The sequence below is a fragment of the Rhinolophus sinicus genome, linkage group LG10 (genome assembly GCF_036562045.2).
Source record: "Rhinolophus sinicus isolate RSC01 linkage group LG10, ASM3656204v1, whole genome shotgun sequence".
NCBI classification, from domain to species: domain Eukaryota; kingdom Metazoa; phylum Chordata; class Mammalia; order Chiroptera; family Rhinolophidae; genus Rhinolophus; species Rhinolophus sinicus.
In genome coordinates this window covers 37,626,845-37,652,529 of record NC_133759.1, presented here as the reverse complement: position 1 = coordinate 37,652,529, position 25,685 = coordinate 37,626,845, and the positions used below count along the sequence as shown (strand labels likewise).

At 49.9% G+C, this 25,685-nt stretch overlaps 1 protein-coding gene across 1 annotated transcript; it reads left to right on the top strand.

The window, feature by feature from the left end:
* The first annotated feature begins 2,222 nt into the window (after nucleotides 1-2,222).
* RBP1 (retinol binding protein 1) lies at nucleotides 2,223-25,530 on the top strand. Its single transcript, XM_019747522.2, is given in 5 exon segments — nucleotides 2,223-2,396; nucleotides 2,398-2,500; nucleotides 3,007-3,185; nucleotides 23,328-23,429; nucleotides 25,291-25,530. Coding segments are annotated over 5 exon segments (606 nt in total). The 5' UTR covers nucleotides 2,223-2,228; the 3' UTR covers nucleotides 25,345-25,530.
* The last annotated feature ends 155 nt before the right edge of the window (nucleotides 25,531-25,685 follow it).

Here is a 25,685-nt window from a genome sequence, read left to right as displayed (position 1 = left end):
CTAGGATAATCGTGATGATACCTAATGCTTCCACAACACTTCCACAGAACGCAATTCATGAATTGACCTTACGGCTCCAGAAGGGGGCAGAGGCCAGCACCCTTCTTTCCTTTCCCTCTTCTCTAACTTCCAAGGCTCCTCAAATAGCAGTGTATCTAAAGCAGGACTCTGCCTGTTCTCCTTTGCTTCTCACCACCTTGAGAAGTAAGTAGTCGGAGTCTCCCCATTTTACAGACTTGGGAACTGAGGCACAGATTGAATCAGCAACTTACCCAAGATCACTCAGCTAGACAGTGACAGTCGTCTTCCAACCAAGCATTCTGCCTCTAAAGCCTGCCCTCAGAACCAGCCCCCAGCTGCAAGTAACAGCACAGCCAGGATGGGCTATACCTGGCAGAGCCCTCCTGAGAGTAAGCTGACCTGCTGGGGGACTACACAAAGGCAGACAGGAGTGAGGCAAAACCAGGCTGAGTTAAGTGCCATGTGCCCAGCTGGCCCATTCAGCAGAAGTCGGGTCAGCAAGAGATGTCCAAAGTGGCCAGAGGAGGAAGGAGGGGCCAGACACTGGTTCTTTGGGATGGACGGGGAGAAGTGGAGGCATGGGGAAAGGGGCAAGCGTCTGCCAGAAGGCCAGAACTGACATGCTCAGGCCATCAGTTGTTCACACAGGCTCTGGCTCTGTGTCTCTCTCTAGCCAGCCCAGGGCTCATCTCAGGAGACAGCCTGTCCTGGCCCTGCCCAGCCTGGAGGTGCGAGAAGAAACCCCTGTAACTCAGGCAGGTGGTTGGGTGGGTCTTGGCCTGGCTTGGGTTCTCTAAGGCATCTGATCCGGGCCAGCACAGCTCCTGGGCGTCCCTTACTGGAATGGTGATGGAGCCACAGGCTAAAACAGTGAACTGGCCATTCCTTGGTCACCCCCAACTAGTCTAACTCTCCCTGCTCTCCTGCGCCATCCAGTGGTGATCCACTCACCAACCCTCCCAGGGCATTTCACAATGTCTGGAGACATCTTTGTGGGAGGTACCACTGGGATCCAGAAGCCAGAGATACTGCTAAACATCCTACAATACATAGGACAGCTCCCCACACCCACAACAAATAATTACTCAGCCCAAGATGGCAACAGTGCCAAGGCCGAGAAACCTGGTGTAGGGCAAGGTGGGTAAGAGGGGCTGAAATCCAAGCCACTCCCTGGGATGAAGCTGCCCGGCCCTCAGAAAGAGGCATCTTTTCCTAACTCAGCCAGGTGCAGGGTAAGGACTAACGTGATGGGGGTGGGGAGCCATGGTAGTGCTATAGGGAAAAGAGAATGTGCCTGCTGTCACCTGGGCTGTGATTTGTGCAAAAAAGCAATTTCAAAGAGATACTTAGTTTTTAATAGAGGGTCAAAAAGTCAACCCACAGGATTGTGTCATCTCCTTGCTGGCGAAGACAGACGTTTTAAATCACTATGACTTACCCCCTAGGAGGGAAATGAGATGTGATCAAAGGTTTTCATTGCAGTACTGTTTCTAATAGCAAAGGATCAGAAACAATACAAATGTCCATCAAAGGGAGAAAAGCTGGATAAACAATGAAATATCCTGCAAAAGAATGAGGATACTTTCTATGTATGGATATGGAAAGGTCTCCAGAATATATTAAGTGAAAAAAAGCAAAACAGTGGAGTACTGCGCTGTCATTGGGTGACAGGGGAGGGGAAAATCAGCAGTATATTAATAATTGCTTATATTTGCATAAAACAGTGGGTCTCGAACTTGACTGTGCATCAGAACTGCCCAGAGGGCCTTTTTAGCCATACTTTCAACAACATCAACCTTGCTTTTATTTGGAGAAGGGAAGTGGAGAGAGCCCATATTTGAAATGCCCAGCTTTCCCGACCATGGGCGCCTAGCAGCCTGGCCACCAGCGCAGGTTTTAGACAAAGACCTGTAAAGGCCTCTTTCCATAATCGCTCCAGCAACCCAAGAGACTGTTTCCTAACCCTCAAGTGGCCGCTGAATCTGAAAAGTTCACGGCTTTTGAAGGAATCCGGCAGGAACAAGAGAGTTGGGGGCAATAAAGCTGCACCCACGCCTCCATCTCTTGAAAGCGAACTGAAGGTCTCCGTGAAGTGGCCGCGAGCCGAGCCGGGGACAAACCTAGCCCTCAACATCCCCTGCCCCTGCCCCCGCCCCTGCCCCCGCCCCCTACCCCCGCCCACGCCCCCGCCACGCGGGGGAGGAGCGATGGCTACAATGGATCCTCCTGCGGGCTTTGTGTACGCTCGGAATCCAGCTGTCGCCGCCCGGTAGAGCCCCCTGCCCCTGGAGAGCCCACATTTCCGGGCCGCCCACCAGCCGGGTCGCGTCAGTAGCCGCTGCCCCAGCGGAGCCAACAGCTGCTCCCTCCTGCTTCGTGGCCATCCGGCCCCATTCGCCCCCCGAAATGCCGGTCGACTTCACCGGGTATTGGAAGATGCTGGCTAACGAGAATTTCGAGGAGTACCTGCGCGCGCTGGGTAAGCCGCCGCCCGCTGCTCTCGGCCTGGGGCACCCGGCCGAATCCCCTGAGGGCCCCTCCCCAGAGCCCTCCTGAGCCTGCTGCCCGCCTGCCTCAGCCCGGACCAGCCGCGGTCCCGTGCCCCCTCCTCCCGGGCAGCGGAATGAGCGTCCACTGCCACAGGGTTGTTAGGGTTCATTGGTGGTAAATGTCTGATAGTTGGCTGTAGACGTGGATAATTTCATTAGGAAAGCTGGGTTTGGTTTGCTAGTCCTTGTTTTTAAAGGGTTAGCATAAGAGCAGAGCAGAAAACTTTGTTTCAGAAAAAAGAAAGAAAGAAAGAAAAAAGAAAAAGGCACAGACTGGCTATGAGCAGAGACCGCGCTAAGTGAGAAGGGAACCCCAACTTGGGTCCAGATCTTGTTTAACAGGGAGGCAGACCCCAGAGGCCCCTCTACCTTGGGAACAGTTTTCTTGAGTTTTCTGGCCAACTGTCTGCCCCTCTCTGTCTGGGCACCTCTGCAGATGTCAATGTCGCCTTGCGCAAAATCGCCAACTTGCTGAAGCCAGACAAAGAGATCGTGCAGGAGGGCGACCACATGATCATCCGCACGCTGAGCACTTTCAGGAACTACATCATGGACTTCCAGGTTGGGAAGGAGTTTGAGGAGGATCTGACGGGCATAGACGACCGCAAGTGCATGGTGAGGATGTGGGCACACCCTGGCATCTCCCACCCAGGCTGCCTAACCAAAGGCTGGGCTACTTCGTTCATTTGAGAGGGGATCAAGGACTGTAGCGTTCTCAGGGACCAGTGATTTTGGCACTCCCAGCCCCCAAGGTAGGCAGGACCCGTTCATCAAGCATCCCTCTTTGTCGAAACCAGGTGGTAATAGTCATGAAAGCTGCGGTTTGTTGAGTCTCTACTGTGTCCTGACACTGAGCCAGGTGCTTGATACACTTGACTCCAACTAATCCCCTTAGCAGCCTGTGAGGGAGGTATGAGTTAGCCCATTTAACAGATGAGCAAACAGTCTCAAAGAGACGAAGGAACATGCCCAGAGTAGCACAGCTAGGGAGAGGCTGGGCTGGATTCCAGGCATGTCTGATGACTCTGCTGACTGCACTCTGGGCTGGTGAAGGCCCGCCTGAAGGGAGGAAGGAAGAAACCAGGGAGCTCTCTTTTGAAACGTAAACTTCCTATCTGATCTAGCATGAAGCTACTCTAGGAAGCACGGGGCACCACAATCCCTGTCAGCAGTCTTCTGATCTGCCTCTCCTGGTCCCCAAACTGGGATTCGCTTCTGGCCACCCCTTCCCTACCCTATCCGCCACTGCCAGTTGAGCTTCCTTTGAACCTTGCAGCCAGCACCTACTCAGGAGGGCAATTTCCCTGCGGCCCAAGCCAGAGGAAGCAGCAGTGGACAGGGGGACGGAGTGAGCTCCCACTCCCAAGGGTAGGAAGCTGGTGACTGGGAGACCCCAATTAGTGCTGCCACGGCTGAAGCTCGGCCCCAGGCCTCCATCAGCATTCTCAGGTCACGGGGAGGTCAGCGTGCTCCTGTTCTCCCTTTCACTGTCTTGGGTCCAGATCTAGTTTATGCTCATCAATGAGGCCCTTGCCCTTGCCCTCCCTCCCTCCCTCCCTCCCTCCCTCCCTCCCTCCCTCCCTCCCTCCCTCCCTCCCCTCCCCGTTCCGCCATTTACCAGGGGTCTTCTGTATTTTACACCACAGCCCAGCGAGGAAGGGGTTAGTCACCCCGTGTGATACAGTAACAGGAACTTGCAAGAGATGGGATTTGAACCCTAGGTCTTTGGACTTTGACGCCCCTGCCCCTGCTCTCTGCTAGGCTTCTCTCTGCTGGTAGCCTTTGCAGAAGCCAGCTGGTTGAGGTTTGTTAGGACTGTAGTTAAGGAGTGCTGGTGTCTGGGAATAAGGAGCCCCAGGCTCGGATGACTCATCCGCCTCTTATTGATTCATCTGAAAGCAGTCAGGAGTTAGTGTCTGAGCCTGCTGTTTGGAATGATGGCGGAAGAGGGGTAGCGGCAGGAAGTATCCTTTGAGAGGCCACTAGTGGGAGAAAACACTATTGTTATTGGGAAATGTCAGGTTGTAACTTTAAAAGGCCCCAGGTCTCTTAATCTGCCCAGAGGCTCAGAGTAGAAAAGGTCTGCCTGGTGAGGTGGGGACCCTGCCTTTCGGATCGCTGCCCAAGATCTGCTCCCTGGCCTGCTGCATGGAATTGCACTGTAAGAATAGACATCCCCAGCTTACTTTTGGGGTACTCACACAACACATCACACACCTCTGTTTATTTTGGGTCACCCACAACCTCTGGAATGTGTTGGCTTGTACTTGACTAGTTATCTTTGCTCTTTCATTCCCTCCCTCATGCATTAATGCATAAAACATTTATTGATCACCTAGTAATACTAGATAATACTCATCAAGTGCTTACTATGCACTATACCATTCACATTTTATTTAACTCACTCGGTCTTCACAACACCATTTTCAGCCCCATGTTACAGATGAATGTAAGGTAGGACTTCATGACCTTGGGGAAGTGAAGTAAATGGCAGAGGAAGGATTTGAATTTGGTCCATCAGCTCCAGAATACCTGCTGTAAGCATTGCACAGTACCTGCCACTTTCCTCACAAGCTAGTCACTGCACCAGCGGCAGGAACATAGCCGAGGATGTCACCATCCCTGGTGTTCAGGAACTCAGTCTCTGGTAGAGACAGACACACAGACAGTCTGAATGCAGTGAGATCAGTGGAGACAAAGGGGAGCGCCCAGAAGAGGGAATCCGGGAGTTCTCAAGGAGGACACTTCTGTACTTGATTACAAAAGAAAAGGGGATGGAAGGGAGCAGGTGCCCACCTTCAATTCTCAACCCAGTGTTAGGACAGTGGTAGGTGCGCAGGTGTGGGAGCCCAGCATCTGGCAAACCAGATGAAATCGGGCAGGACTCGAGGTCACCCTTAATGTCCCACGATTCAGTACATGGCCACTCACTTACCTTGATGTTGCTTATTGTGGGAGGGGCAGCCCCTCTGCTCGGGCCTTCCCTTGACCCCTGCCTTGCCTTTCTCTCCTGGCTGCCCACAGTGAAGAGCATGGCTGAGGGGGTGTTAGGATAACAGAATTATAGCAACTGTCCAGCCTGCAGCTTGTGAGTGGAGGGAGCTGCATGCCAAAATGCCATGCTGGCTGAGGTCTCTAGGCCTTCAGGGGACCTGAGCAAGTGGCTGCCAAAGACAACTTCCCCACCACCCCTTCTGCTCCATATGCTCTGCACCCGCCAGCCAGAAGCAGCCACTGGGAGGAAGCCCGTTTGTTGTCAGCTTCAGGTTGTTTCATTTTAATGTGGGCTTCCCAACACATTCCAAGAGTCTCGTTTCCCACTGGGCTCATTCATGCATCTGTTTTCCGTATTCCTCTCTTGCACCTACAAGCATTTCAAGGTGCTTGCTCTATCTTTGCAGCCTCTCTGTGTTACTGAGATGAATAGCACGAGAGTCCTGCCTTCACAAAGTTCAGCATAGTGAGGGAGACAGAACAAAGCAGCCAATCATACTGTGACAGTGTGCCGATAGGGGAAGGACAGGCAGAGATGGAACCCCTCCTGGGCCTGGGAGGTCAGGGCAAGTTCCCATAGGAAGTGGAGTCTGAGCTGTGACTTGAAGGATAGACAGGAAGTAGCCAGGCAAACAGGAAGGGTACAGAAAGAAGGCAAAGGGCAAGAGAACAGCACTTGGTAAATGCTATTTCGGACATGTCCCAAACCAGGCCCTGGGCTCAGTGTGGGGACACGGAGGCAGCAAGGCCTCCTGGAGCACTCAGGCCAGTGGAGGAGACAGACACATCTCCAGGCCATTACAACGCAGTGTTGTGACGGAAGCACAGTGGGCTGAGGAGCACAGGGCTAGGGGAACAGGTGGGGGAGCAGTGGTCGTGGAAGGTTCCCCAGAGGAGGTGGCATCTGAGCAGTACAAATAAGAATTAGGGCAGATGTAGGGAAAGGATAAAAGCATTCCAGGCAGAGGGAATTGTGTGTACAAAGGCCCCGCAGTCAGACAAGGCCTGGTTGGGAGGAGGTTGCGAGAGGTGAGAGGTGCTGTCTACAAGACTTCAATGGATGGGGGCAGCTGGTTAGTTCAGTTGGTTAGAGCGCGGTGCTCTTATCAACAAGGTTGCTGGTTCGATCCCCCCATTAACCACTGTGAGCTGCACCCTCCACAACTAGATTAAAACAACTACTTGACATGGAGCTGAGGGGTCCTGGAAAAACACACTTAAAGTTAAAAGAAAAAGAAAAAAAGCCTTCAGTGGAGTAGAGTGCAAAATGTGGCCAGGGGAGAGAGAGAGGAGAGTGAAGAGGCCCTGGTAGTGAGCCCCGAGGTGGCCCTGGCAGTCCATAGGGAGCCCTGGCTGGGAGAGGCTTCACCAAAGCTGACATTCCTCTCTGAGGCTTCCGGGCTCGGCAATCTCTGACCCTGCCTGTCTTCCTCGGGAACACAGATAAGGTTCCCAGCCAGAGGGTGAAATCCGGCCTGCAGATGTGTTTTGTTTGGCCTGTGCAATGTTTGAAAAATTTCAGAGCCAGTTGCCAAACATTGTAAGATTTCATTTAAAAAAAAAAAAAAAAAAAAAACACCAAAAAACATATTTCTGGCTGTTCTTAAAAAAAAAATCAAGATGCTAAAAATGCTCGTTGTCTGATTCTTCCTGTGCTGTGTGGCTTCCTGGGACACTGTCACAGTTGCTGCGTTTAGATGGGACATTCCCCAGTTTAACTCAGTGCTCACCCCACCCTGTTACCTGAAGTCAAGGGTCAGCTGGCCCAGCATCACTGTTTACGCCGTGGTATCTTTAGAGCAGTGGTTCCCAAAGTGGAGGCCAGCGGCAGCAGCATCCTAAGAACGTATTAGAAGCACAGATCCTCCGGCCACACCCCCGCCCACTGAATCAGAAACTCTGGGAGTGGGGCCAGCAGTCTGGGTTTCAGTATGCCCGCCATGTGGCTCCGATGCAACTGAAGCTTGCGAACCACTGCTCTAGAGTAAAGAAACATCTCTCTGTACCTGCATCACTGTAAAACCAGAGTAGAGAGCCACATACCCCCGGCCCGTCCAGTCCATCATCCTACCCCGATGGATAGACATTGCAATCCGTGCTCAGAACCACCTGAAATGGGTCTGCGGTCTCTCTCCGGGCTGAGGCGTGGAGGGATTCAGGTCTGTGTAGCCCAGGATCACTCAGCTCGCATTTCCAGTCTGTTCTATTCAGATTTTACATGACCCACAAGCAGCAGGGGCTGTCATGTCGGTGGAAATGTATAGACTGGACTTGGCTTTTCTCCACTGCCTCCTGCACGCCTTTATCCATTCAGATGAAATCTCTGGCCCCGTTTGAAACCAATATCCTTAATTGAATCTAGCAGGTGTAGGTTTTGGCAGGGTGGGGGACCTAGAAAAAGGAAGGTGCTCCTCCACTTCAAAACCTGTTCCCCACTCCTGGGCCAGCGAATCCCCCGGAATGAGGAATGACTGGGTTCTTTGTTCCCAACTCCCCCCAGCATGAGCAGCTTTTGTGGGAGAAGACAGAGCCTCAGCTAGGAATCATAACTGTGAGCCTGATTCTGCGTGGAGGTGGCAGAGGGGCCATTTGTCACCCCACCATGGACTCTGGGTCAGGTTTGCCCTGGAGGAGGCAGCTTTGTTCACTCAGGAGCCTGGCGCCTCCTGTCCTGGCTGAGGCCTCAGCTCTGAACTTAGGATGACCCCTTCCACAGAGCCTGCCTTCTGCTTCCAGTCCTCCGCCCGCTGTGGAGTTCTTTGTTTTTATTGTAAAAGGGAAAAAAATTCAAATGGCAAAGGAGAGAGTAGACTAAAAAGGAAAGGACCCCTTCTCTCTCTTGGCCTGATTCCTACTTCCCAGAGGTTATTACTCTCAGCGTTTCTGGAGAATCTGTCTGGAAATCTACCTCAAATATATACAAAAGCTATCGATTTATTATTGATCAGTTAACTAGTCAATATCTCTAAAGCCAGAAAGGGAGGAAAGGGAAGGGAAGGGGAGGGGAGGGGAAGGGAGGGGAGGGGAAAGGAGGGAAGGGAAGGGAAGGGAAGGGAAGAAGACCCACTCCGCTACATAATTTTTTTTTTTTTTTTTACTCAGTGGTATTTCTTAGGCATCTTTCCATATCAGCACGTCCAGATTTTTCTGAATTCTTTTTTAACCATCTATGTTTTCTTCCCTTCTCTCCCTGACTTCCTTACTTCCATCTGTCCATCCGTCCATCCATTCATATATGAAATCCATCAAACTGCTGTTAACACTTTGGTTTAAACTCTTCCCATCTTGTAGATCCCATTCTTGACTCATTAAAGAGATTTTTTGGTTCTTATTTTAAAAAGTACAATGCCAATGGCAGAATTACCTCCCTGGGCTGCAGAGCTGAGAATGCCATCAGATTTGGCAGCCTTCTGGGAGCTGTCCCTGCCCAGATCAGCCACTCAGCATTTGGCTGGGTCCTTTCCAGGACAGAAACACAGAGTCTCTTTCATGTCTTAGCTAAAGTTCTCCGACCTCTGAAATCTGTGTCAGCAGCATGCTTTTGAGGATTACTAAAAGAAGAATTAAAGCAACCCAAATACAATTCACAAAATAGCTTTCAAGAATCACACTGGTTTGTTAGATTTTGTTTTTTGTTTAGCCCGAACGAAGGAAAATAACATGTACTAAATCCCTACTAAGTGCCATGTCTGCACCAAATGATTTTAGCACTTTTTCTCTTTTGGTCCCCACAACAACTGTTCTATAAGTGTCATTAAACCTACTTTACAGATAAGAATCTGAGGCTCAGAGAGGTTAAGAACCTTTGTAACCCAAGGTCACCCAGCCAGCTGGTGACAGAGGAAGGATTCTACTTAGATAAAGGTCTCTATTACTAAGTTTCCCGTGGAGCTCTGCTGAGGGCTAGCACTCTTCTTCCTTACTATGAGCCTCACTGCAACCTGGAGTTAAACTCAGACAGTATTGACAAGGTGTGAAGATATGGAGAAGAATGACCTTAAATGATTGGACACGATGCCTGTTTTCACATCTGCGAAATGGGCATCATTATTGCTGCTCACAAGTCAAATTCTGAGGACCACAGAGATAGTACAGGGGACATTGCCTTGTAAAGCAACAGTACTGTGTGCCCTTCTGATACCCTAGACTGAGGGGTTTACCATCCCAGTCTCTAAGGATTTCTAGGCCCTCACATTTAGCCTGGAACCAAAAAAAGGTGGGTAGGGCAGGAAAACCCCTCCCGCCCTCTGTAGGCATACAGAGGCTGTAAGCTGCTCACTACCCTTAGGCTCCCCTTTCCCCATGGGAGTCTCTGGAAACCAGCCCCTACAGCCCAGGTCCTATTGCAGACATTTCACATGTGATTGGCATTGATTCCTATTTGACTTGAAATTGGTTGACATCTCCTCAGAGAGCAAGAACCATGCCTGATTCACAACAGTTTCCTAGCTTCTTCCCTGGGAAGCATTTTTGTAGTCATCTCTGTTGTATAAACTAAGTTGTGCTAGAACACACACACACACACACACACCCCTTGTCCTCCAAAGGGGAACCCCAGGTCACTGTCATGCTGCCTGAAATGCCTCCCTTAGAGCATATTTATTTCGGTTAACTATCCAAAGACGTCTCTAGGTGTTTCCTTTAATCTGCAAATACCTGAGAGGGCTAGCTGTCTTTGATACGGGATGTTAATCTTTCCTTCCTGCCTGCCTTCCTCCTCCCTCCCTGGCTGAGTGTTCAAAAGCATCGGAGCACTGTGGGGAAGAACCGTATAAACAAAATGGATAGGAAGGTGGGGATGGAGGGAAACCCAGGCTGCAAAACCCACCTTTGTCAGCCTTATAACACACTGGCCCTGCTCTCAGAAAATGAGGGGGAAAATCCTGCCTGACAATGTGCCGTGAGTCAGAAAAGTCATCTTATACTTTGACTCAGAGATCCCACTTATGAGATTATATTCCAGGAAAAACATTCACAAGAAAAGGCTGTATCCATTTGTACAAAGGTATTTGTAGCTGTGTGGTAATAAGCCTGCACAACCCACAGAAGCATAGCCACCGTGGGAGGGCTACTCTGTGGCAGGCCCTGCCCTAGCACTCTGCATATCATTTCACCCTCCAGCAACCCCAGAGAGAAGGTGCTTCTCTCCCATTTCACAAACGAAGCCGAGGGGCCTGCCCAGGGTCACACTGGTGATTTGCATTCAGATCTCTCTGACTCCTGTTTTGTATAGTTTACAGAACAGGCTGGTACCTGCTGGTGTTCCCAAGTGTGGGGACAAAGTCCCAGGGAGCAGTTTCCAGGCTCTTGACCTCACGTGGAAAGGTGCTGGCTCGGGTAGTAGATGGCCATCTGCTGTGACCTGTTGGCTGTCAGCTGTAACCAGTTAGCCATTGGCCACTGATATAACTGCCGTGGCTGTGCTGGTGGGTTGGTTGATTGGCAGAGAAGTGGACGGCGGATTGCAGCTAGCTGGTGGGGTTAGCAAGCGCAGATGGCGGATTGTGGTTCCTGTGGATCCTACTTCCTGTGCCTCGCCCGGCCGCCTGCGAGACTGGGGTGCAGGAAGACCCCTCATTGGGGTGCTGGTGGATATTTGCTTTTGTGTCTCAACCAGCTGCCATGGAGAATATAGCGGTATGACTCCCCTATCTATGGCTCCATTGGTTTTCCTTATTGGCCTCGCCATATCCTGTGTTCTAGGGCAGGGAGCGGGAGCTGAGACCCCGCATGACACCCTGCATGACATCAAGTGCCGGAGAGCCAGGAGTGGTTAGAGTGGCTGTGGCTTTTTAATTCCATAGACCACTACGTAGCCATGTAAATGACCACTGTGAAGATAAATGAAAAGCTTTGTGGGCAATCAGTCAACAAGTGCCACAGATTCTGCTGTTTAGCATCTCTTTCCCCTTTCCCCATCCCCACAGTTCTGCCTGTCTCTTGCCTATAATAATAATGACAATTAACATCTCTTGTGCTTACTGTGTTCCAGGCTTAGCTCTCTCCATGGATTATTTCATTTCTGACTGCACATTGATCTCCCTTCCACCATCCCCAACATTTCAGCCCATCCTTCCCATTCTAAAAAGGGAATCTGATTGTGCTACTCCCAGCTCAGAATTCTCAGAGGCTCCCCAGTGCTGACAGGCAAAGCCAGGCGTCCCTCGGGCTCTTCAGGATGGCCAATCCTGCCTCTCCAGCCCCATTTCCTACTTCACACCTATCCTCAGCCCCATCCTACCCTTTGCAGATGCCTTTACTTGCTGTCCCCTTTTGCATCTCTCTGCTCGCTTCCCTGGGGTAGATATAATTCCCTGGGGAAGATATAATTATCTTCCTCCCCCAGGAAGATAATTATACATTGGTCAAGACCAGCCCAGGCTTAACTGTTCCATCTTGCCCTGACTTCTCACCCCACCCCTCCTCTCCTGCCTCACTGTCCCTCTCTGCAAGTGCTGCTCCTAGGTCACCTGTGACACTTGTTAATGCATCTGAGATTCTAGACAGTGGGGCCCACACCTTTGTATCTCCAGTGCCCAGCACAGGGGGCTCCGATCTGTTTATCAAATGAATCTTAGTAAAAATAAATAGCAGAACCTCAATATAAGTGGTAGCCATTCATCAAATCACTGCAAGATCTACTTGCCATTGCAATTGCCAAATGTATTGGGTATTTCCCAGGTGCTAGGAATTCTGAGCACTTTCCATGCATTTATTCTTTTATTCTTCACAATTCTATGATATCAATGCCAGAATTCTTCCTATATTATATAGTAAGAAAATGAAAGGCAGAACAGATACCTCTTGTCTGAGATCAGGTAGCTGATAGAACCAGGGTTTGGATCCTGGCAATCTGACTCTAGATTGTTACCAGAGAGGGAAATGCAAGGGAGTGAGGTTGGTTTACATTCCAGCTCCCCAACCTTGGAGGCTCCTTGGCTGGCCAAGAACCCAGCTTTCAGGGCCGAGGGCAGCTGTTCCTGGTTCTCCTTCAAGCTCGTGCTTGTCTACAGCCCAACTCCCTCTGTGGCAGAGCCTGGCAGTCGGCTGAGTTGTCACCAGGTCGGCTCTGGAGCCAGACTGACATCTTTGGGATTCCCTCTCTGCCACTTACAAACTGGCTGCCCTTACGCAAGTTACCTCACCTCTCTGTGCCTTTACTTGTCTGTGACGTGGGGATAATTATAAAGTAAGGGGCACTTACTTTATACTCCCTGGTGAGGATTAGATGCAGGAAAGCCTTCACCCAACTGCTCTAGCAATATGAGTTATTAATTCTCTCACCTTATAAACCATGTCCTCCAGAAGACAAATTCTGGGGACGGTAACGTGTGAAGGGACACCCCAGCCATCCAGAGTAAAGCTAGTAGTGTTATGTGAGCAGAGATAGGCCTAAAAGGGCACGTGCCTCTCCACACTCATACACATAGGCTGGGCAAGGCCAAGTGCAGAGGGGAACTACTGCTTACCAAGTATTGTATATGTCCAGCACTGAAATAGGTCCTTGCAGCCCCTTGTTTCATTACATCCTGATGGCTCTGTTCTGTAGCAGACTCATTAGCCCATTTTGCAGATGAAGAAATGGAGGCTCATTGCTCAGGGTCACCCAGCTAAAAAGAGGTGGGCATAGATTGGAGCTCAGGCCTGCCTCTATGCAAGGCTGTCATTGGGTCTCTCCTGAATGCCCAGCTCAGGCAGGTGAACTGCCGTCCGGTGGCTGAACCAGACCCAGGCCCACAGCCTGCCAGGTGCTATGCCATGGTGATGGCATCCATGGCAGCAAGATGTTCTTATGGGAACAGTAGGTAGACCGTGGGTTCAGAGTTAGGCAGAAGGGGGTTTAAACCATGAGTGATACTCTTTCTGGCTGTGTGGCTCTGGGCGTGATAACTAAGCCTCCAGGCCACAGAAAATCAGGGCCAGCATCGCTCCAGTGGGTAATACAATTCAATAAGGCTAATCTATGGAAGAATAAACACCCACATTGCCTGGCATATTTTGTCTAAAAAAAAAAAAAAAAAGAAAGAAAAGCAATCGGTGTTCATTCCCTGAAAAATTACAAGAGAATCCCTAGAATATTTTTTTGCCATTCATTCATTCACTCATTCATTTATTCATTCAACAAATGGTAATGTGCATTTTCTCCCCATAGATTTTAATGTGGGGGCTGGTATCCTGCGGTGACTAAAAGGATCCCAGACCCCAAGGAGCTCTCTATCAACAGCTCCTGACCTGCTCACTCTCCCCTGTTACTAAGCTAACATCTCTTATCTCTTGGGAGTTCTTTGTTTCTGTTTGCCTTGAAAGATAAAAAATAGAGGCCAGAGGCTCATTGGAAATGATGAGGCCCCCAGTAGACTCTGCCTTCCAGAGCCCCCTGGGCACTCTATGGCAGGACAGCCCCTCCCGTATCGCCCCTCCCTGTGGGCCTGATAACCCTTGCACTGGCCTGAGTAGCAGAGTCAGTTCGCCTGCCACATCAGCAAACATCTGGATTTTCCCTCGCACTGCGTTTTGCTGGTTGGAGCCACAAATATGTGAAGTTGAGGAAGAAGCAAGACTGTGAGAGTGATCCCCCCAGTAAATTCTGAGGTTGGAGGTGCAGGGTCAGGCTCCATGGACAGGATCAGGTCAGGAGAGTTCAGCCCATTTAGAAGCCACCCGCACGTAAGCCCTGACCTCCCTGCGTCTTTCCAGGCTGTTCCCTCTGCATGGGAGTCCCTCGTGCCTCTGTTCCAATTTCTACCTCTTAACCTCACTCTCCTGGTGTTTTTTGGTGTCAATTCCAGTATTACTTCCAGGATCACTTCCTCCAGGAAGCCTGCCCCGCTGAACCTCTGTCCCCACTTTGGAGCCTGATGACATGCCTTCCCACACCTGCATGACCACCATCGCCTCCCCCTACCCAGCACTCCCCGTTGTGCTAGAATTCTGTCTCCTTGTCTTCTCCCATAGTGAGCTCTGGAGAGCAGGGTCCACATCTTACCTGCCTATTTTCAGCACCCAAGGCCGGTGTGCAGGTGTGGAGCCCACAATTGCTGCATATTGTTTCCTTGCATGGAACCATCCTGCAAAATCCTGCTGCCTCTTCAAGGGTCAGCTTACATCAGGGAACCGCAGAGCACAGGAGCCAAGAACATGGGCTCTAGAGCAGGGGTGTCCACTGTGGCCCGCAATTTATTTTTTATTGGCCCGCAGCAAATTTCAAAAGTATATTTAGTTTACTTAAATAAACCAGGTGAGGCAATACGTACTTCACCTTGAGTGAGTGACCCGGCTGTTTGTGTATTTTACCGAATATGGCCCTTGGTGAAAAACGTTGAAAAAAGTTTGGGCACCCCTGCACTAGAGTCACATCTCGTCTCCCCACTCAATGGCTGGGTGACCTTAAAGCCTCAGTCTTCACATCTATAGAAGTGGGAGAAGCGTAACTGCTCCAGGAGGTTTAAGAAATCACCGTGCTATGACCCATGTTCTGTTTACTATCCTGCCGGGCACATAGTGAGCAGTCAATACATGTGGTTAGGATGCTGCTGATGAGTGATCCTATTACCGCCACCAGGAATCCTGCCCTAACCCCTCCGGCTGGGTGGGGTGCCCATCACACAGCCCAGAACAGAGCAAGGTGGGGTGGATGCCAGTTTGCATGTCTGCCTTCCCTCCAGGCTGAGTGGCAGGCAGAGCCTGGGTCCAGCCCAGCCTCGGGGCCACCATCAGTGCTGGGCCCCTCGAATGACTGGGTTCCACAGGAGCCCTGGGGCCATTTCCAGCCCGTTCCCCTCTTCCCCATCTAGAACCTTGGTCTCATGGGGCCTTGAGCTCTCTGACAGTTTCTTGTTTTAAAATTGATTCTAGGCACTTTCTTAAATGTTTATGGAATTTAAAAAATGACATGTCAAGGTGTGTCTTAGCATTTTGTCATTTTGTTTGTCTTAGAATGTACCGTTCGTGGTAGCCTCTCTGTGGTATGAGAGTTGCATTCTTCCATGCCCACAGAGGCCTCACTGTGGCTTTACTGGTTTGCAGTAGTTGCTTTTAACAGCTTTTATGTCCCTAATTACTCGTTCACATTTTAAGGCCTTATTAATTTAGTTTTAATCTGCTTTTAGAGTGAATTGGCTTTCGCCCCTGATTGTGCTGGTTTTAGATAATTGCCAGCCCCCTAGGAATGGATCAGAAGACGAGGAGCCAGCCCATCCCAGCACGCAGCAGCCTGGCCTTGTGGCTCATGCACTTCTCAGCTAGAAAGAACTGGGTTTGTGTGGCGGCTCAACTCCTAACCCCTACGTGGCTTGGGCTAGTTACTTAACTCAGCCTCATTTTTATCAGCTCTAAAGCTTGAAGGTCAAGTGAAACATTATGGAATCCTCCCAGCACAATACCAGGCATTTGCAGGTTCTCTGTTACCTTCCCTGCCCTTCCCATCCACTCTTTTAATACAAGCACTAGAGGTTGAGGACCTCCTTATTGTCCCAGGAACCCTCCAAGGGTGAAACACACTTTAAAATCAAACTCCAGGAAGTTTGGCCAATTTTCATCATTTAGCGATTCGCATCATATTTAGAAAGTGTCCAGTCACACTGGTTTTTCATCTCCCCCACCCCACTCCCCAGCCCCCACCCAGATTTAAAGAGCACAGGCTTTGGAGTCAGACCTGGGTCAATCCTGGCTCTGGCTTTTGCAGGCAGAATCACCATGGGCAAGACCTGCCTTCTTAAGACCTGGCTCTGGAACCACAGAGATGACGAGATTCAGTCCCAGCCCTGCAGGAGGTGGGCCATAAGCAGAGGGCCTCCTAGAACTGGGTGGGGCGAGGATGGCGGGATGAAGTAACGAATGTCACAAATTTTCAGCAGCCAGCTTGAATCCTACTAGCTGTAGTTTATGCCAGGTCACTGCCAAGAGATTGGTCTATTTAGAGAGAATGGTCTATCACTCACAGTACAGGTCACCGGCCCAAGGTAGGGGGACTTTGAGATTCCCCTGGGACATACTTCCTCAGGCCATCTGCAGGAGCAGGTTTTCTGTGTCACTGGTCCCCATACAGCAATGCCAGCTGGGCTTTCTAAATGGGCAGGGGAGCTAGATAATGACTTTTATTTTATTTATTATTTTTTAACTTTTTAAGTTTATTTTAAGTGTGTTTTTCCAGGACACATCAGCTCCAAGTCAAGTAGTTGTTTCAATCCAGTTGTGGAGGGCGCAGCTCACAGTGGCCCATGGAGGGATCGAACTGTCAACCTTGCTGTTAAGAGCACCACGCTCTAACCAACTGACTGTGTTTCCCCGAAAATAAGACCTAGCTGGACAGTCAGCTCTAATGCGTCTTTTGGAGCAAAAATTAATATAAGACCCAGTGTTAATTCTACTATAATATAGGACTGGGTCTTGCATAATATAAGACTGGGAATATAATATAATATAATATAATATAATATAATATAATATAATATAATATAATATAATATAATATGATATGATATAATATAATACCGGGTCCCTATATTAATTTTTGCTCCAAAAGACACAGTAGAGCTGATTGTACGAGTATTTTATGTGTCCTAGGTTTTATTTTTGGGGAAATATGGTAAGCTAACCGGCCCCCCCTAGATAATGGCTTTTAAAGTGACAGTTCCTTGTCAGAGTGACGCAAAGCTGTCTTCATCCATCTGGTGGTGCATGTTGTTCTGGGAAAGCTGTCAACAAGGCCAAAGTGTTCGAGGTTATTAGTTTTTAATAGAAAAGTCAGACTGGCTTGGCTTTACAGCCAGTTGCTCTGGACTCCAGCAAATTTGCAGCCTTTTAGGTGGTCTGTGTGGTAAGAATTACTGCCAGGAAGGGAGCTGAGTATGGCATACTTCCCCCTTGTCCTGGGATTTGTCTTGGCTTCATGTCCAAGGTGGAGTCCAGAGCCCACAGGGTGGAGGCGTAGAGCAGCCCTGCCCATCCCTGTGCTTTGTACAATGTCCACTCAGCCCCCAGAACACCTGCCTCCCTGTGCCACTTGAAAAGCATCAGGAATATCCTCTTGGCTGAAATCCCCCTCTTACATCCTGGTTAAATTGATTAAGCAGTGGTGAGTGTCCAAGCTAGAAAACTGGATTGAATAAACTCTTAAAGACGCTTTCAGGTCCGACATTCCCAGGACAAGCTGACTCCTTGTCCCAGGCGTCCCTGTTCCCGGTCCAGCGAAGGTAGCTGGCAGCTGCTTACCACAGTGAGGTCCCAGAATCACCTCTTCTTGGGTGCTGGGGAAGCTTGTTATCGGAAGTTGTGTTCTGTGTCACAAGAAAACAAGTGGCCGTTATTTGTTACCCATTCTCCTTGCAACATGGTTCCCTTCCTTCTTTCCTCTCATTTGTTTTTGGGTGATCATCCTGCTCCCTGACTAACTCCCTGTTCTGTACTTAGGACAAATCTGATCCCCTGGGCAATGGCTGGTTTGTTCCCACAGGATACAAAGGTGAAAAGGGAAGTCCATACTCACCACAAATGAACGTGGGGTAGCGAGGTGGGAGAACTAAATCATGTTTTCGGAGCCATCACAGCCATCAGTGGGGAGTCTCCAAATAGATCTTCTGCTTGAACAGAGACTAATTAAATTTTAGGGGAAGCGAACTTTGCTGCGCTCCTGGGCGCCCTGCTCAGCAGGCAGCCTCTGCAAGGTCTCCTCTTGGAGCCAGGTCTCCTGGAAGGGAAGGAGCTTCTCAAACATTTAACCACAATGCAGAGCACATCCATCACTTCTTCATAAATTTCTGTGTCTCAATTATCATTACCTAGTGCCTCATCTGCCAGCGCTGTGTGTTTTTCTCTCATTCTCAGCACAACCTGGTAAGGTCAGCCCTTCGATTATCTAATGTGACAACAAATTACCCCAAAAGTGAAAAACATAAAACAACAACCATTTATTTTCATGATTCCGTGGGTTGACTGGGCAGTTCTTCGGCTCCATATGACTGCATTCAGCTGAAGGCTCAGTTGGGGGTCAGTTCTCCTGCAATAACCTCACTTTCTCCTCCTCCAATACTTCTCCACATGACCTTTCTCTCCGGTAGAATAACCCAGACTTCCTCAGAGCACAGCAGCTCAGTTCTAAGAGGGAAGGGTTCCAAGAGGAGAGGCTCCCAGCGTTCAAGTGCTTATGAAGGCCCTGCCTGCATTGTGCTGGCTAACATCCCACATTGGCCATAGCAAATCACACAGCCAAGCCCAGAGTCCGTGTGATGCGGGGGTGAATATCATGAAACAGTCTGCACAGTAGGTGCCGTTAATCCCTCAGATGAGGGTCCTGAGGCTCAGAGAGGTCCGTTCCCTTGGCCGGTCATTCCACGTCGCCAGGGACAGAGGCCCAGGTCTGTTCACTCCAAGGAACATGTTCTTTGCTGACAACACTGGGTCAGCTGATGAGGTGGCGGCTGTACAGTGGGAGACGGGCAGGTACCAGGAGCCCAGTGTACATGACGTCTGAGCTTCCAGGCCTCTTTAACCCAGAGGATGACCCAGCAGATCTCCCTGGCCCACCTGGAGAGTGCGCTCCCTGACGGTCCTGCCCAGCAGATCGGAGCTTTGGGACTGTGTGAGGCCACACACAGGAAGTGTTGAAAACACGTTCCAGACCACGGTCCCAGTTTTTAGTCTGGTACTGTGGCCTCTTCTTCCCCCAGCCTTGTTCCTCTCCTGCTTTCCCTCCAGGATGGCTTCTGCGGCACGGGCTTGCTGGTCCTTATTCACTATTGGGAATGCCTTCCCATTTTAAAAACTGGCTGACATTTCCTATGAGAATGAGGAGCCCTCCCGGGTACTGCAGCCTCTGGGCTTCCCCTGATCCCAGCACCTACCACACTGGGCACTTCTCCCTCTGCCCTGCTCTGCAGTGACCTCTACAGGGCAAAGGGCCTTCAGGACCCATCCCTGGCTCTCAGCACCCACACCCGGCAGAGACTGGATTGAACAGAAGAGGTCCTCCTGGGGACTGCTCCAAGGCTTAGCACGATGCTCATGGTTTTTCTGCAGCCCCCAAAGATTTTAGCAGACATCCGCTGGGGGTCCTGCCCTGGGCTGAGAAACAAGGGCACACTGAGTCAGGCAAGGCCCATGCTCCAGCCAAGTTCTTTCCTTCAATAGCTGGGTGACACTGAGAAAGTCATTTGACCTCTCTGAGCTCAGCTTCCCTGTATATCCAATTCAGATAAGAATAGTCTGTTTTGTCCAGCTTGTCAGGATCTTGAGATTGAGAATGTGCCTGCTTTGGAAACTACCACAGCCTCTTTGTGTTAGGGATCCTTCTTGTTGAGAGGTCTGATTTGTAGGGCTCTAAGAAAGGATTCTCTACTCTCAAAGAACCTCCAGCTCCTTGTATCCCTTCGTCTATCACGATGCCTGAAATTCTGCCATCCAGTGTTCTTTGGGTACAGTGTTTTTATTATTTATATCCAAAAGTTGCCAAGTGATCTAGAAAGGATGACATGTGAGCCAGGGCGCAAAGCCTGCTTTACCAATAATGAACGTGTGTTTCATGCTCATTCTGGTATCGGTGTTGGAAAGTACATAGGGGTGAGCTTTCTGGAGATGAAGCTGGCAATACTTAATCAAAAGCCTTAAAAATATGCATACTCTTTAATGCAACAATTGTTCCTCTGGAAATTTATTCGAAAGAAACGATGCATTCAAAACTGTGTATACAAGGAAGTCTTACTTCTAGAAGCACAGAATTATAAATAACTGAAATGTCCAAGAATAGGTCATGGGCTAAGTAACAGTATGTGTGTGTACAGTGAACGACTCCCGGGACCAGCTCTGCAGACCTGTGACCAGTGCAGACGCACAGGGCCCCACGTTCAGAGGGGCCCTGCTGTCACCGTCATAAAATTCTTAATTTTTATTCTGAAAGGAGCCCCTTATTTTCATTTTGTGCTGGGCCCCACAAATGATGTAGCCATTTCCTGAATATTATGTAACAATTAAAATGATGCTTAGGGAGAATATTTATGGAAGTGGAAAATTGCTTCTATTAAATGAAGAAACCATAAATAGTGCAATCCTAATTTTTTAAAAACAGAAATATATATATATATATATATATATATATATATATATATATATGTAGACACTTTGGTAAATGTTGCTCAAGCAGTAGTTCACCGTAATCAGAAGTGTCTGGACACTGATGGTAACCACTTTGAGCACCTCTTGCAACTGCAGAAGTCAAACATGACTTGTATTCATCTTTTGTTATTGGTATATATTGAGTATTACAATTTTAATAGTTTTTTCCTTTTTTAAAATGTGTACACATTTTTTTGGCACCCCCGGTATATATATACACACACACACACACACACACATATGTACATATATATACATATATATGTATATATATACATATATGTATATATATATACACATATATATATTATTTCTATTACTAGACAGAAGTACACCAAAATGTTAAGAGTAATTATCTCTGAAGAAGTAAGATTACAGGTATTCTTTTTATTACTGTGTTCTTCTTTGAGCATTTCTTGTTTTCATTGCAGACGGTGTGAATACGCTCCTTGACTCTCTTATTTCCGACAGAGGCAGAAGTGTGTGTATTGTAGCTGAGAAGCAGCAATTCCCTCTTGGCCTCCGATTGAGTCTGGAGCCCCCAGTATGCACAGTAGACTTCTGGATAAACACATGGAGAGAAGTTTAGTTGATAATGAAGCCAAGTGTTCTTAGGAGCTCCTTGAAGTCAAGAACTGTCTGATTTCTTAGTCCCCTTTTCCCGTCACAGGCCTGGCATGTGACGTCCAGTGACTGGACATCTTGTCTTGTGGCCTGAAGTCATTAGTAGTCTTTACCCATAACACACCTTGTCAGATATTAACTTCTTATGTTCTGACTTGGAGGTGGGACCTTCTCTCTGGCTGGGGGCTGGACACGTGCCCCGAGTGATCTCTGAACCAGGGAGAGGAGCCGCCCCCAACCCAAGGCCTCCCGTGCCCTGTCTCCCTCTGGGATCAGGCTCCAGGAGCAGAGGTCTGATTTACTCCTGTGCAAAGCTTGGGGAACCCAGCTAGCTCCACCTGTCACCCTTGTGCTTGTGTTTCGTTGCAGGCGTCATCGCAGCAGCAGGGGGCAGTAGTGATCAGCAAGCCACGGACAGAGATGGGTTGGGGAGGGAGGAGAAAGTGGTCCTCCTGTAATGAGTGCCCCACTCGCCCCACACCCATTTCCCAGATTTCTCCTTCTCTCCTACATCCTTATCTGGCTGTTGCTGACTGTCCTGACACAGCCGAGCAAGGCCAAGAGCACAGGAACACAGAACCTCTGTAAAGAGTGAATAGCTTCTGACCCCCTCATATGACAGATGGGAACACTGGGCCCAGAGAAGGGACTTGCTCAGAGTCAGACAGTGAATGAGGGGCCAACAGTGTTCTAACAGCTACAGTGGGGAACCAGGGCTCAAAATGTGGAATTGCCCCATATAGAAGGGCTGTTCAAAGGAAGGTGGGTGGCTACAAATAGGGGAGATACCCACTGCACCTGCACACACGTCCCATTGTAGACCAGGAACTCCTGGACTGTCTCCCCTCTAAATTCCAACACTCTGAGCCCCATATTTCTGGGTGGGCCCTTGTTGCTCCATTAAGGCCGATAGCTCCCATTGGCACAGGTGGGGCCTCCTCCGCTATCTGTCTTCCCTCCACATGCTCAGCACCTAGCAGGTCAGGGAAGATGTGAAGGCTCCAAGGTGGTGGTGGTGGGGGGGGGTGGCGAGTACCAGCAGGGCAGGTGCTTCCTCCTCTTTCTCCCACAGTTCTCAGGAACCCTGTGCTATCCTGTCTCTGTGCTTTATCTCATGGTGGCCCCCCGAGAACCCCCTTCCCCAGCACCACCTTTCCTCTGCTTCAGCTCCATTCTTCTGCCCGTCAAGGCCTCGCCCTGGTACCTCCTCTTCCCAGAACCTCCCTTCTCTGATTCTCTGGGCGCCTGCTGTGACTCGTGACACTGAGCACCTAGGGAAATGTAGTCCAGTTAGGAGGGGGACTTCAGAGTCCCACAGCTCTGTGTTCTGACCTGGCTCTGCCATTGACCATCTGGATGAACTTGGCAAGTCCCTTAACCTGATCTTTAAAATGGAGATGCTAATCCATGCTCCCAATGGACAGTCAGGAGGATTTAGAGACGGCACAGGGAGTGCCTGGAAGAGCTGCCATTCATACCTGTAGGTGGTTATTTATATCTGAGGTCGTTCTCTGAGATGAACAGCCCTGTGAGGGGAGGTCTGGGGTCTGTTTTGTGTCAAAACCTTGCAAATGTTGAAAGAATGGATGGATGGATGGATGGATGGATGGATGGATGGATGGATGGATGAATTCTGGGTATAGGTAGGGAACTCTGTGAATTATGCCTCTCACCAGCAAGATGCAGGACAGCAGCCTTCACCCCACCCACACCCAGTGTGTGCTGAGCCCTCAAAACTCTCCTCCCTTCCCAGCCCTATTTTCAACCATTACACTCAGAGCCCCACCCCAATGACTTTTTCCTCTTCTAATTACCCTTTTAAATGAAATTTGTAAAGGTTTCTGTAAATTGTAGAACGGATTTGCATATTTTAATAAGAGCCCGTGATGGATAGGGAGTCTTAAGCTGCAAATTTTCTACAATGAAACTGACGTGAGCACACCTGGATTGTCAAGGTGGGGGCTGCCCCTCCCCCAGCCTCCAGGAGCTGCTTACTCAAGACTGACAGCTGTGTTTTTTTTTGCATGGCAGACCACGGTGAGCTGGGATGGGGACAAGCTCGAGTGTGTGCAGAAGGGTGAGAAGGAGGGACGCGGCTGGACTCAGTGGATTGAGGGAGATGAGCTGCATCTGGTAGGTGCCTGGGGTTGGGGGGACGTAGCGCAGGCCAGGCTGGGCCCCAGAGGCCCGGGTCACTGTTGAAGTCCAGATGAGAGAATGCCCCATACCTGGGCTTGGTTCCCCTCTGAAGTTTCTCTTCCAAAGGCCTGGAGAAAATGCTTGAGTGGCTTTACAAACTGAGCTATGCATTTTCAAGATCAAGACTGACCCAGCCATCCATTCAGAGGGAGGAGGGGAGCAGGTGCATGTGCTAATCGGCCAGGCATCGGCCAGGGCGCTAAGTAAGCCCTTCTCATGTCTGCGTCTAGTTTCGCAGCAGGCCCATGGTCAGTACGGTCGTGGTTCCTATTTTGAAGGTGAGGACGTGGAGGTTCGCATCCAGATTACACACATAGCTAGAGAGCGGCAGAACTCAGTTTGGTCCCAAATGATGTCTGTGGCACCCTACCAAATTGTGGCAGACAAGAACTGAGGAGAATGCCCCCAAGCTTCTCTACGACATGATCGCAACCACCTAGGTCCATTGAGGAGAAGCGTTTCTCAGCTCCAGTGTGGGCGCCACTCACCCGTCCTCCAGCCTGGGGCTTCTGGTCAAAGCCACTTCTACTCCGTCTATTGTCTGGGGAAAGCAGGCACAAATCCAAAGTAGAGGCCTTAGCCCCTGGAAGGCCAAACTAAAGTGTGTCCCCTGAAAGGAGCCCTCCATCACTCCTTCTGCCCCAGGTACTCCCCAACTACGTTCCTTCTGAGAAAGCAGCCTGGTCCTGGTGACCTGGGTTCTAACCCTGACTCACGGTGCCTTTGGGTAGGTGCCTTCCTTCCCTCGGCCTCATCTGCAAAATGCCATCCTACTACATAGGGGTTCTGCAAAGATGAGGGTCGGCAGGAGCTCTGGGATGCACCTGTGTGTTCTGAGAAGAGGCACGAAGGCATTATTTCAGAGGCAGCTTAGGATAACACAGAGAGCCTGGGCTGCGATGCCCGATCTTGAGCCTCTCCTTCGTGGGCCTCTACTTCCTCAACTGGAGGGCAATGAGGGTAGATGATGTGATCTCCATTGGCCCTTTCAGCTCAATAGTTCTGTGGCTCTGTGCAAACCGGGGGCTGCAGGTTTCTTATTTGGCTGTCAGCGGGCTTCAAATTTCTTTAGCCAACAATTTAAAAATTAGGAGATGCCACATAAATATTCTGATTTCCAGCCTCCTTAAACAAAACAAATAAATAAAATAAAAGCTTGGAAGTTGTGACAACACTGTGCTGTCATTCCCCCTGGCGGCCCTCAGCAGGGGCTGCCCTGCAGGCAGGGCCAGGGCTTTCTTAGTATGTTTTATTACTACCTGGGCTCTTTCAACAATAGCAACTCCAGTACTCCACCCACTGGGGTACTGATATAACTGGTCTAGCCTGGGCCCAGGCATTTTTCAAACTCCCCAGGTAACTCCAACGTGCAGCTGAAGCTGGGAAACACCATGCTAGTTTGCAACCCTAGTCTGCAGTGACCTATTGAGCCCTTGAGGAGTCGAGCCTGGTATCTGGACCTGATTTCTTCCCTGCCTGGGCACAGCCTCTCCTGAGACCAGGCCTGATGTTCTTAAAGCCTTTTGGCCCTTTGAGGAAGAAGGGAGGCATCAGAGGGTCCTATTGGTCAGCTCTGGACCACATCTGTTTCCCAACCAGCTCTGTCTGCAGGCCGTAGCAGAGACCAATCTCCACCTATCCAGTTCAGCTGACTTTCCAAGGAACAGTTTAGTTCAGACCAACTCTTGGGAAAAATAGCAGTCACTGAGTATTTTCAAAGTTCCTGGCCCTACATGCACGAAGCCTCACGGGTGGCCTTGCTCTGGCTAATGACAAGCCTCTGCTTTGCTTTCAGGAGATGAGAGTGCAGGGAGTGGTCTGCAAGCAAGTATTCAAGAAGGTGCACTGAAGCCTGGGCAGACCTTGGTCTCGAGGAATGAGTGGCGTGGACGTGTGGGTCAGGAACCCCCTCTTTGCACAGCACGGGGCGAAACGCCTAGCCACCCCCACGTGTCTGTTAGCAGTCTGTCTCTTGGCTTTGTCCCTTTTCCTTTTCTTAAAACGAAGCCATCCAATAAAAGTGATCTCTGCTTGAGATGTCTGTTCTGGAGGCGCTTCAAAACCCCACTGTGCTCACTGGGCTTCTGAAGTCAGTTTCTCCTGATGCCACCCCTGCAGAGAAGGGAGAAATTTAGCCACTAAATGCTCCAGATTTAGTCATGACATACCTGTGCAGTCTTTCCCCAGGAC